General features: G+C 46.0%; 1 protein-coding gene and 1 pseudogene across 2 annotated transcripts in view; one reads left to right on the forward strand and one right to left on the reverse strand.

Moving 5' to 3' along the window:
• FAM120C (family with sequence similarity 120 member C) overlaps window positions 1-13202 on the reverse strand; it is a 493040-nt gene that overhangs the window by 352068 nt on the left and 127770 nt on the right. Inside the window, exons 6-7 of one of the 2 annotated variants that reach the window (XM_086940173.1) lie at window positions 6773-6855; window positions 6510-6670 (exon numbers count right to left, since the gene is read on the reverse strand). In XM_086940173.1, the coding sequence (XP_086796299.1) occupies window positions 6510-6670; window positions 6773-6855 (244 nt within the window). Of the gene's footprint in view, window positions 1-6380; window positions 6671-6772; window positions 6856-13202 lie in introns of both variants that reach the window. The other variant, XM_086940172.1, reaches the window with a different exon arrangement.
• LOC147684303 (uncharacterized) lies at window positions 1132-1926 on the forward strand (annotated as a pseudogene).

The raw sequence follows: 13202 nt of genomic DNA on the forward strand, positions 1-13202 counted from the left end.
TTTTATTCGTAACAGTGCACCCACTGGAGAGTAACCCGTAGGGAACAACGCGGCGCACGTAGCGGGAGCCCGGCAGACCGTTTTAAACAAGGTCAGTACGGACGTGCTGTGAGCTTCACACAGCCGCTTTGATCCAAACAAGTGAATTTAGAACCTGTACAATGTTATATTTTGACAGATTGCCCGCATGTATAAAATAATGTGAACACGAGGTGAGACGCTCCCAAAGCTATCGGTGGACCTAGTAAGGTCTGAAGACACTTGAGAGCTGTTTAACATATTTGAATGGTCACATAAGCCCACAAGTAGTAAACCAGCCTTGTATTGCCCGTAGGTTACAAGTGTTTCCGAGCCATAGGGGGACGCCCAGACATGGATATAAAAAGGTATGTCATGCAGTGTTTTTGTGAAGTAACCTAAAGGCTGAAACTGAGTCTGGCTCTAACAGGATTCATTTATATCCTGTAGATTGCAGCTCAAAGACCCAGAATCAGAAATAGGAGAACAACGGCTACAGGAAAGGTAACATGGATTTTATATGCAGTATAATGGAAGTATAGCAAAAACAGGAGGCTATGGGAAATTACACTAAACATTTTTTGGTGTTTTTTCTCTACACACATGCAGATAGAAGTGACAAGGCCCTGAGGAGAACCCATAACTGTTGTATGGTGTTCGAAACGCGTCGGCAGAACGGAGAGAAAAACTAGAAATACTTATAATTATTGACTCACAGAACTATTGTTTATTATCTCTGGTTGATCGTGACTTTGTTCACTACTGTTCTTATCATTGTAAATCACTGATGGTTAATAAGGCGAAGAGTTGATATTTGCTTTTGGAACAGTTAAAAATAGAAATGCATAAGCCATGTTGTGTACAGTGAATGTATATATTTATGTAATAATGTCTTTTGGTAAATGTTTTGTATAAGCTGATTTACATATGTGTTATATGTGTTGTGTTGTCTTTCTGACATAAACCAATGATTTTTTCAAGAAAAAGAATCTAAAGAAAAGGTAAAAATAAATATACCTAACATATCAAAATTAATATTGATCTGTTGCTTACAATTCAGAGCAAACCAAACAAAGTGGGTTGGCATTTTCTTTCCTTTTTTGAACGAGTCGGATGACAGCATTGTTGCAGCAACCAGATAATATATGGACCTACTTGTCCGGGAATGTGCTGAACACTTCCCACTTCTGTTTGAGAAATCTTCAGAGTACAGCTGATATGATATCAACGTGCCTTGTCGCTGCACCTACCCCTGCACATGTGCTTCTGCACATTTTCAACCAAACTAACTTTGATGAGGTAGTGGAGGAAATTGATGTTCAAACACATCTGAGTCTTTATGAGTACTGTCGCTTTTGCCCGGAGGTTACAGATAGCCTCTGGAGGAACATGACGAGTATTGTTACTTACAATATCTCTACTGGAGATGTTTGCTATCAACTAACTTGTGACCCTACCAAGGTTGGCAAATGTGGCCAATTGAAATTAGAGAAAAGCAAACAATTGACCACTGATCAAAAAACATGTCAATCATAACATGGCAACTTTTGTAGTAATGTTACCAATGACATGGTCTGTAATCACACAGTATTAGCCGCTGGCCATGTTAACCATGTGAAATTATCTAAAGGATGGTTGTTCTCGTGTGGTAATATTTCATACACTTACATACCAGCTAACATAACTGGAGGACCTTGTGCCTTATCACAATTAAGTCTTATGCTTTTTCCCATGCATTCTGTTACACGTTTTCGCTCTTCTAGAGCCGCTATTCAATTACCGGAGGATTGTGACTCCTAATATACGAGTTTGTCTCTTTCCATTGTAGGAGTGCCAGGACTGTCCGTTTATAATGCCAGAACGATTGCTAAGCTTGCCTGTTTAATTGTGAAGAATCTCAATCATACTTCTGCCACTTTAGCTGAATTGTTACTAGATGTTCAAGGAACAAGAAAAGCTGTTTTGCAAAATAGGGCAGCTGTGGACTATTTGTAGCTAAAACATAACCGCGGTTGCGAGGACTTTGATGGGCTCTGTTTCAATTTATCTGATCATTCTATGTCTATCCATGCACATATTAATGCTTTAAAAGATTTATTAAAAGGGGTTACCCAAGACGTGGACCAAGGACGGCGGGATTGGTCGTTTGGGTGGCTGCCTAATTTTGGACAGCTTCAGTATATCTTGGGTGTTATTATAGTCATTATTTGCGTTTTTATTTCATTTTGTTGTTGGATTCAATGCATTCCTAATCTTCTCTCCCTTTTTTGTCACAGATCCATGGTATTTAGGCAAATGGGGTATGATGGGTGAATCGAAGGTCAAGGGGTGGAATGTACTGCATTTGCCATTCTTACACATGCTAAATTACATGTTGACCTCGATTCCATGCAATGCTCTGATCTTCCATTTTGTTGCATCGCACTTCCATTTTGTGCTACCTTGCCCTGTAGTTACACTTCAGCAGTAACATACATGTTTTTCACGTAAACCAGGACAAGCTGGTGCGAGGCATCTTGTGAGGATGCCTCATGAGGTTATGTTGTACCTTCAGCGTGTTTTTGTGCATTCTAGGGTTATCTCTAGGACAGAGGGAGGATGGCCGTGCAAAGCTCCAAGGCCGGAGATAGGGAAAGAAATATCTTTTGCCTCGGTACAGCCCAAACAGAATCTGGCCAGGTCTGTCTGGGTGGGTCTGATGCAGAGATGGGGCCAGCACCTGTGAATAGATGGGCGAGAGCGCCTGCTAGAGGCTTATCAAACATGTTGATTTAAACTATAAAAAGCAGCGTCTGTGGGGTGGAGTTCAGGTACTCAGTCTTGGAGTGGACGCACTCGCGTGACAACTTTGGTGCCCGGAGAGATTACTTCCTGAGCCCCCGGTCTCTACAGGGTTCCCGATTTGGTGTTCAGTGCTTGGCCAGGGATGTTGGAGTCTCCGGTGCGGCCGCATCTGGTGAGGTGCTTTGTACATGGACTGTTTATATACCTGTATTCACAGTTTCATATTTATAGATATATATAGTGTGGTGTATTCATTGTTTATTGCCTTTCACTCGGTGCCTAAGAATTTATTAGCTTCAGTGACTTATTGCCTTTGCCTACAAAATTAATAAAGCTCATTTTTCACCTCCAGAGGAGTATTGGAGTTTCTGTGTGAGTAAGTGGTGTGCGCAAGTTCAGATTACGCAAGTGGGCAAAGCAATACAGGAGCGAAACAATTTCCTTGTGTCTTCCTTGAAGTCATATAGGAAACATTCAGTCGGTTTTAGTACAATAGGAAGATGAAACCTGCTAGCTGCCCTCTACATTAGGTTATGAAATTCCCTGATATCTTCCGGAGGAGAGCCTGATGGAAGGTGTGGAGGAGGGGATGGAGCTGGAATAACAGTCATACCAAGGGTCAGGAGCAGATACTGGATCCTCACCTTCCTCTCTATCCTCTTCCGAGGAGGAAGTGTCTTGTGCTCCAGGGACAGCTGTTCCCGGGTCAGGCATATTCACAGATGTGCTAGGCGGTTCAGGATCTGGTGTACTGTAGGATCAGCTTGAGGTACCAGTCTGTCTGGTTGATTTTGCTGCGAGGAAACCTTGGTCTATAATCCGCCAACATGGCATCAAGATTTTCAAACAACGATGGTAGCAGATGGGCCATGTCCCTGGGGCGTGGTTCTGGTTGAAAGCTACATTCGTAACTAACGCGGAGCCATATTCCTTTGTTGGTAATATGGAGTCTCATCATGATAATATTCATCCTCCTCATCCTGATCCTCTTAACACTTCACATAAAGCTCAGATGGGCTGTGAGCCACCCCAGGAAGACCATCATCAACCTCATCCTCCTTTTATACACAACCTTCCAACAAATGTGACGGAAGCAAAGGCCAAACTTAGCTATACTCCTGCATGGATGGGCATAGGAATGTCTAGGTTACTCAGGTGACTTGAGGAATCCTCGTAGACCGAGGCGTTGACAGTGCAGAAAGTACAGGAAAAGGAAGTTCTATCGTCGACTATGTCGTCGTCGACAGTCAATGGTGTCTTCGTTGACGGTGTCTGTCGTCGACGGGCCACTCGTGGACGAGTCAGTTGTCAGGATCTTCGCCGATGGCATTTCTGTCGACGAGAGTGCGTCGACGGTCCTAGACGTCGATGTAGAGACTCCAGTAGACCGTATAGGAGCCTGGATTGCATTCGGTGTCGACGACTGTGTCTATGCCACACAATGTCGTTGATGAGAGAGAAACTGTCGTCAACTAGGACTTTTTAAAGGTTTCCTTACCCACAGGATCTGATGAGGAGGCTCTAGGACAATCTCCTTCCTTCCTGACATGTGTAGAGGACACATATAACGCTGGATCAGAGGCGTGCTTGGAAACCTTCTCCTTACTAGAAGTCTTTGAGTCCTGGGAAGGCTTATGAGGTTTTCTTCCTTCACCCAGGAACAGTCTTTGGATCTGGCCCCTTTATGGGATGTAGAGGCTCCGTCCTCTTTTTCATCAGAAGAAAATGACTGTTGTTTAGTGGTTTGAAGTCATAATAACAACCTTCCCTCTCCGTACTTGAGAGTCTTATTTTAGAAGGTACAGCAGGTCTCTCAACTCATGCCTTGGATAGAAGCAAAAAATACATTCCTTGTGTGGATCACTTACATGGGCCATTTTCTTACCACAGGCTTTACAAAGGCGGAAAAGGCCTTTTTTGTTTGACATGATGTCAAGATTTGCTGAAGAGAAAACGGAGTAGCACTCAGGGAGACTCCCTTCAACACGACGTGCAGTGAAAATCTGAGAAGAACTTGCCTCTGATAGGAGTGTTCTAGAGGGTGCTAGCAGCTGATTGGCTGGAAGCCATTATAGCCTATGAAGTGTTTGAATCACTGCTTGAATATTTTACAGTGGGACTCCCATCTCGACGACGGGGAATGATTCAGGCATGTCAATCTATGAAAGATACCCGAATACTGGATAAAAAAGGGAACTGACGTCAGCACGCTGAGGAGAGCTCCTTATGGCTCCGTTGACATCACGCTGAGTCATGGCATTATGATGTCCTGGAAGTCATAATGCCACGGCTCCGCATGACATCATCAGAGCCATAAGAAACCCTTGTCAGCATCCTGACATCAGTTCCCTTGTGGTGGTCTTTCTTTGGATCTCCCCCTGGGAAGTCCTTTCAGGCACAGCCTTCTCTGAGGGAGCATGAGAGGGTGTTTCTTCGATTTTTTTCTTCTCTCTCTTTGTTCTTCTGCCTTGAAGCGTCCCGTTGAATCTTATGCCTTCCCCGTGTCTGAATCTCCTATTGGACTTTTTTTATAACTAATACTGTGCTTTTTCAAGGAATCTGAGGCTGGGCGGCACAAAACAAAGACCACGTGGAGATCTGAGACTGCCTTTTTGCTCCAAACGGTGAAGTGCTTCTCAAAGAAAGAAAGTGAATGATTGAAAAATCTCATCAGAAACAAGAAGAAAAAAATCCCTGCAGTCAACACTAGGGAACATGTGAAACCTCATGTGCTCTAAGGTCATACTTCGAGAAGCCAGAAAGAAAATTATTCTATAATACAGAACAAACGTTTACTCTTGATGTGACAAACCCCCGGTGAGATACTTAAACGGCAACAACATTTGAACTAGCCCAGTAAGACATCCTGAGCCATTGCTAAACAGCAGCTAAGTTTCACATGTTTCAGCACTGCACATGTGCCACTGTCTCACAGACACCAGAACTCACATTTGTTGCCATTTCCCTCATTATGAAAGGAAATTCAACAGTTTTTTTTCCTAGTGGCTCACAATCATTCATGTTGCTTCTAAGATAAACAGTTTCCTGCTAGACCACTCATCAGCGTGGGAAAAGAGGGCAGCTGCATGACAGTAAAATTAGATGTTCTGCTTTGTTGCTCCCTAATTAATCTGAAAATGCAACAGCTATGCAAAGAAAAAGCATAGTACGCAGCACAACAGCATTGAAAATTCTTAAGAGGAATGCGAGTCATACTGACAAACTAAGGCAGAAAGAGGTGCAGCAACTGGAGAACAGAACAAGACGTGCTACACTAGTGATGTAAAATGCATTAGACATTGCTAGAGCAATGCAAACAAAATGCATATCACACAGCACTACAGCAGTGACAATTTTTAAGAAAAATTTGATTCATATGTAGACAAGCTACACATGCCCTAATTCTAATAGAGCAATACCTTCCATTACAAATCTTCAGAAGCATTGCCCCACATGTAGCATTAACATGGTCCTTCTACCTGCCCACGACTACTGATCAAAAAGTAGGGGGCTGGAAGAGCACCAGGGACATTCTGAACACATGAAATGTGCTAGAACGGGTGGGTTACAGTGCTTACTTGGAGCTGCCTCCGTTATGTTCCTCGTCATCTGAGGAAGTTGTGGGAGTAGAGCCTGGCCCAGAAGGAGAAGCTTTGGAGGTCAAATGATTGGGAAACTTGGGGGCAGGCGAATCGTGGGAGACTGACCAGTTGGTGAAGGGAGCCCCCTTCAGCATGGGCTCATCCGGGAAAGGGGGCATGTTGCCAAGGTGGTGATGCTGCTGGTGAGGGCTGAAGATTGAACCAGACATTGGTCCCGGGGGGAAAGAGTGCTGGTACTGCAACTTCTGCTGCATCTGGTGAGAAAACTGAAGGAAAATAAGATGGTAAGAAAACAGACAACTTCTAGTGAGTGGCCTACTACAAAGAATGCAATTATCAGAAACCATGAAACTACTTTAGTTCCTTACCATGTGCTTTCCTGTTGGCACCCCGCCCATCTGATTAGGCTGCATAGGAGGAACTCCAAACTGATTTTGGCCGTATCCTGAAACTAAAGCAAGATACATTTACACTAAAATATGCAGACATCTAAGAAATACACAGACATCAAGCTTATTCATTAAGCACACTGCCTTACAAATAATAAATCACTTAACACTTTAAAGCAGAAAGAGCTGCTGCACAGGTGAAAAGGTTACACACCTGTAACCATGTTTCTTCACCATATCCTGACCCAGCGTTTCACTGTGAAAGCCACATCAAGAGTGGATGGTGAGCGTCTGTGGTATTCTCCAATTAGCTCCTTAATGTGCGTCTTGGAGAGGCACACCATAGTTCATGATGCTTTGGATGCTCTTCGCCTCGTCAATAGGGTTAGGTTTCTTCCCAGCAACTGTGATTCCCTTGCCATACCCAAATTTATTTCAAGATGTAATATGTGCAATCCAATTGGCAATGGTACATTTTGAAAAATACTCTCAATACCGGCACCAGATGCAATGCTGAGTTTTTAAAGTTGATTGATCTGTCCAAACAACAGTACACCTTTCTTTAATGTCCAGTGTACATGACTGACAAACTAGACAAAAAAAAGCAACAAACAAAACAGGGTGGCATTGAAAACTGAAAGTATCTTCGAAATTAAATTCAAGTTTGCACATAAAATAAATATCTTGCAAAAGGCTGCTTCATAAAAAGTTATGGTTCGGACACTGTATGTGAAATCAGTTACCTATACAAACTTGTTACTTACCTGTAACCCTGGTTCTCTAGTATTGGTATAGTTCATAGATTCACCTGCTTGAATCATTCCTGGTCATTGAGGTGGGAGTCCCACAGTACCTTCTAAAGCAGTGGAAGTTGTAAACTTACTTTATAATGGAAAGATACATTGATTTTAATATCTTATCTACATCATTTATAAAGAACCAAACTCCAGCCAATCAGGCGATAGCACCCTTTAGAGGTATCTTAACTCAGATTTTCAAGAATTAGTAGGAAACTGTCACCACTTACAAGAAGGAGAGCTTCTATAGGAAGGAGGGTGGGTCACATGGGGATCTATGAAAGATACCAATACTGGAAAACTGCAGTTACAGGTAAGCAACACGTTTTTTCTCCAGTATTGAATCTTTACTGCTACTACTGCTCGAACAGCCACGTCTTGAGCTGCTTCCTGGAGTTGAGATGGTCTAGGGTCAGTCGTAGGTGGGTGGGGAGGGAGTTCCACGTCTTGGCCGCAAGGTAGGAGGAAGATCTTCCCCCGATGGTGGTTCTGCGATTCCCTGGGACGGTGGCGAAGGCGAGGCTGGTGGATCGGAGTTGGCGGGTGGGTGTGTAGAATGTGAGGCGGTTGTGGAGGTATTTGGGGTCCATGTCGTGAAGAGCCTTGTGTGTGTGGGTGAGCAGCCTGAATGTGATTCTCTTGCTGATGGGGAGCCAGTGCAGGTCTCTCAGGTGGGCAGAGATGTGGCTGTGACGGGGGATGTCCAGGATGAGTCGTGCGGAGGCGTTTTGTGCGCATTGAAGTCTTTTCTGTAGTTTGGCTGTGGTACCCGCGTAGAGAGCGTTCCCGTAGTCCAGACAGCTGGTGACGAGGTCCTGGGTGACAGTCCTTCTGGTTTCCGTGGGGATCCACCGGAAGATCTTACGGAGCATGCGTAGGGTGTTTAAGCATGAAGACGAGACGGCGTTGACTTGCTTGGTCATCGTGAGGGAGGAGTCTAGGATGAAGCTCAGGTTGCGTGCGTGGTCTGTGGGGATGGGGGCGGTGCCCAGAGCCAGGGGTCACCAGGAGTCGCCCCAGGCGGAGGTGGATGGTCCGAGGATGAGGACTTCCATCTTGTCCGAGTTCAGCTTCAGACGGCTGAGCATCATCCATTCCGCGACGTCTTTCATTCCTTCCTGGAGGCTGGCTCTGGTGGTGGCGGTGTCGTTGGTGAGGGAGAGGATCAGCTGGGTGTCATCAGCGTAGGAGATTATGTTGAGGTTGTGTTGGCGTGCGAAGACTGCGAGGGGGCTCATGTAGACGTTGAAGAGGGTGGGGCTGAGCGAGGAGCCTTGTGGAACGCCGCAGATCTCTGTGGCTGCAGAGAGGAAGGGAGGAAGGCGAACTCTCCGAGTTCTGTCTGAGAGGAAGGAGGTGATCCATTTCAGAGCTTCTCCTTGGATCCCGGCGTGGTGGAGGCGGGCTGTTAGGGTGCGGTGGCAGACTGTGCTGAATGCTGCTGATAGGTCGAGGAGGATGAGGGCGGCTGTTTCCCCGTTGTCGAGCAGGGACCGGTCATCGGTGGCTGCGATGAGGGCGGTCTCCGTGCTGTGGTTTGCTCGGAAGCCGGACTGCGATGGGTCAAGGGAGCAGTTTGTCTTGAGGAAGGCGGTCAGTTGCTTGTTGACGGTTTTCTCGATGACTTTAGCGGGGAAGGGGAGGAGCGAGATGGGGCGGAAGTTCTTGAGGTTCGTGGGGTCCGCGGTTGGTTTCTTCAGGAGAGCGCTGATCTCCGCATGTTTCCAGGTCTCCGGGAAAGTGGCCGATGCGAAGGAGTTGTTGATGAGGTTCAGGAGTTGGGGTGCGATGATGGGAGCCGGCCTTGTTGAAGATGTGGTGTGGACAGGGGTCGGATTGGGAGCCGAAGTGGATGGTGTTCATCGTGTGGGTGGTGTCTTCTGTGCTGACGGGGTCCAGGTGCAGAGGGTGGTGGTGGGGGGGCGTAGGTTCTGTTGTAGGGTGCTTGGTTGGGTGCGTGGATTGGGCGCCGAAGCTGTTGTGTAGGTCGGCGATCTTATTGTGGAAGAATGAGGCGAGTGAGTCACAGAGGTCTTGCGAGGGCGAGATGTCGTTGTTGCTGGCGCTGGGGTTGGAGAGTTCTTTGACGATGCAGAAGAGCTCCTTGCTGTTGTGGGTGTTGTTGTCCAGCCGTTCTCTGAATGCTGTCTTTTTGGTGGTGCGGATCAGCTGTTGGTATTTGCGGTTGGCGTTCTTGAGGGCTGTCATGTTTACTTTTGACTGGTCGTGGCGCCAGGCCTTCGAGGCTATGGCAGGATTTCTTGGAGCTTTTGAGGTCGTTGGTGAACCACAAGGCTTTCTTGCTGCCGGGTCTGTTGGGAGGAATCTTCACTGGGGCAAGGTTGTCTGCACAATAGCTTCGTTCAGATGAAAATCCGTTGGAACTTGGGATTAGTTCTTGGAATCACAGTGTTATCCTTAAACTGTAAGAAAGGTTCCTATATAGTGAACGCTTGAACCTCACTCGCTCTTCTAGCTGATGTCAAAGCTAGAATTAAGGCTACTTCTTTGTTAGTAATTTGAGTTCTGCCTTGTGAATAGGTTTGAAAGGGCTCTTCAACAACTGTGAAAAGTGCAGTGTTAAGTTACCAGGGTGGCGGCAGCGCCTTTATCGGAGGGAATACTAGGAATAACCCTTTAAGAAATTGTTATACCGACCTGCTAAATCAAAAAGAAGGGGGTCCAGAAGTCCTTCTGTATCTTGAAATGGCCACTAAGTGTACTTTAATTGAAGAGTGAACCAGGCCCAGTCTAGCCATAGACAGAAGGCATGGCAAGACCTGTTCTGAAGATTATAATATAGGGTCAATCATTTACCTCTGGCACAGTAAGTGGAAGCGCTTCAATTTTAGCCGATATGTTTTGTTAGTGTTATCAGCTCTGGCCTGAACAAGGATATCTCTGCAGTCCTGTGGGATATCTAAATGGTGAAGCTCATGGTATTCAGGAGCCAGGAAGTTAAGTGCAGAGAAGTCTGGTTCGGGTGAAGTACCTGCTTGTGGCTCATCGATAGCAAATTCTTCCAAGGGTCCAGCTGAATTTGATTCTCCTCTGACAGCAGTAGAGGTTCCGTGAACCAGTGGTACCTGGCCACAGTGGGGCAATTACTCTCATCAACACAGTTTCCTCTTTGTCTTTCTGAGGAGCCTAGCTATGAGAGGGATCGAGGAAAAGCATATGCAAAGATCCCTGACCATCTGAAAACGCATTTCCCTAAGACCTTTGTGAGGATCCAGGCTTGTGTAAAACAGCATTTCCGGTTCTCTTACGATGTAAAGGTACCTAGTTCTGGCGTGCCCCATTGTTGGAAGATTGTGTTCAGAATTAATTGATTTAGTTCCCATTCGTGGCAGCTTTACCTTGTTCTACTTAAAGTGTCCACCAAAACGGTCGATCACTCCCTGTAGATGTTCTGCTTGTAGTGTTACTTGTTGCAGCAAAGCCCATTTCCATCTTTCTTGCGCCTCCAGCGACAGGATCGGAGATCTTGAGCCTCCTTGTTTGTTCAGATAGTGCATACTTGTTGCATTATCGGTTCGTAAACCTGAAGATCCTTTTAATCTCGGTAAGAAAGCTTGGAGGGAAAGTTACACTGCTCTGAGCTCCAGGAAGTTTGTTCATTTTTAGGTCTCGCCCTGCGATTGCAGGCCAAAGGCCTGCTGTCGCAGAGCGAGACTATTGTTATCATTCCGGCTTTCAAGGACTGAAAGGGATAGGACAACAGACTGTCACGCGCACGCAGCAGCAGCAGCCTGCCGGGATCAGGTAGCGCGCGTCAACACGCGCTCTGATTCCGGCAGGCTGATCCCCGTCACGCGCACATAGACAGACACACACGCGGGCACACACGCACACACAGACACACGAGCACACACACGCCGCCGCCGCCCCCCCCCGCCTCGCCGCGGGCACACACACATGAGCACACAGAATGTGCCGATCTTACCTTGCGCATCACCTGTGCCCAATGTACCCGGGAGATAGTCATGGCCCGAGCAAAGAAAATGCACCACTAATCCCCTGCCAAACCATACCCGTCATTGCGCATGCGCAGTACAGACCCGGCGCAGGCGCACTCCTGCCAATTGCTGTTCGATGGTAAACCATAACCGTCATTGCGCATGCGCAGTACAGACCCGGCGCAGGCGCACTCCTGCCAATTGCTGTTCGATGGGCAAAATAAGAGTCTGGCCCGGCAGGGAACAGGTAAGAAGCAGCCAGAAGGAGGGTAAACACCGGGGTGGCTCAGGGCAGGGCAGCGCATTAGAGGGAGGGCAGTCAACGCTCGTGGCTGGCCGTGCACGGCAACGCTTGTTTTCTCTATTTCCGTTTTAAGCTTCTTTCTCCACCATCTGACAGAGTGTCTATTGGCAGCAGAAGTGAAAGAAAGGCTCCCGCCCCGCACCTCAAATTAGTCAACACGACAGGGAACATGTACAAATATTTAACAAGAACATCATCATGAGATAAGATGGCCGATAGCCAGAACGGAGTACAGGTGTGATTGGGCAACTGCTTGAATTTATAAAGCTATGACACAATGTACTCACAATTTTAGTGTGGAAGCAGAGCTTCTCAGAGTCTTATTGACACTTTTATTAGACAGCGAAGCACTGGATTTTCCCGAGATAAGAGTGGCCAGAATCGTTAACGGCAGAATACGGGTCGAGCAAGAAAGTGGCGAGTGGTTTTCAGATTCTGACTCAGATGGAGAAAGAGGTGTTTAGTGCTTGCTCTATACCAACTTCCTTTAACTCAGAACAAAACAAACAGGTAAAGCATGCAGTTGAGAAGTTGTCCCAGTCATTATCTCATTCCCGCATGCTTAAATGCACCGCTCCAATGGACCAGAAACCTCACCCACATTTCATGGCGTGCTTCATAATTAGTGCCCCATCCACATTCTTAGGTCGATTGTCAGGGTGGACTCCACCGGTCAGGAAGCTCTTAAGATTCATTATTGGAAGGGAACAGGAGTTCTCGAGATGGGGCAAGCAGCTAAGTACAGTCTGAGTCTTCGGATGGTATCTCAGTACGCATGACACTGGAGCAAGCTGTCAAGTGTGACGTTATTGCCTTGATCTGCTTGCCATTAAGAATGTGTATTCTACCTGCATCCGGGCCTCATCATCAGTAACTTCTTAATTGTATCTAATACCTCTCATCTAGCAGACAGTAGAGTGTATAATTGGTATGAAAAAAACATGAAAAAAGATGTTATCAATTCACACCAAGTGATAACCCAAGAATAACCCGAAAATGGACTGCAAATACAAGAATCACTTATATGTTTTCCTAATCGGACGCAAATGCTTTAATGTAACGGGGACTTGGAAACATCACTTGTAGTCCAGTTCATTACTCAGGCCAACATTTTATTGAGTCAAGAAACAGACACGTATTTATGAGAAGACCTGTTATAAAAAGCATTTGCAATGCAATAGGTCTCGCATTATTAACGTTTGAGCTATTGGCATTGGTAAATAATGCAACACCAATAGCTCAAACTTTAATAATGCGAGACCTATTGCATTGCAAATGCTTGTTTATTGTGTTAGGGTTAATTACCCATTGATTTGGAAATCCTGCAAATGGAACCCCCAACCTTCTAT

The sequence above is a fragment of the Lissotriton vulgaris genome, chromosome 10 (assembly GCF_964263255.1).
Source record: "Lissotriton vulgaris chromosome 10, aLisVul1.2, whole genome shotgun sequence".
In the NCBI taxonomy this organism is placed as follows: Eukaryota; Metazoa; Chordata; class Amphibia; order Caudata; family Salamandridae; genus Lissotriton; species Lissotriton vulgaris.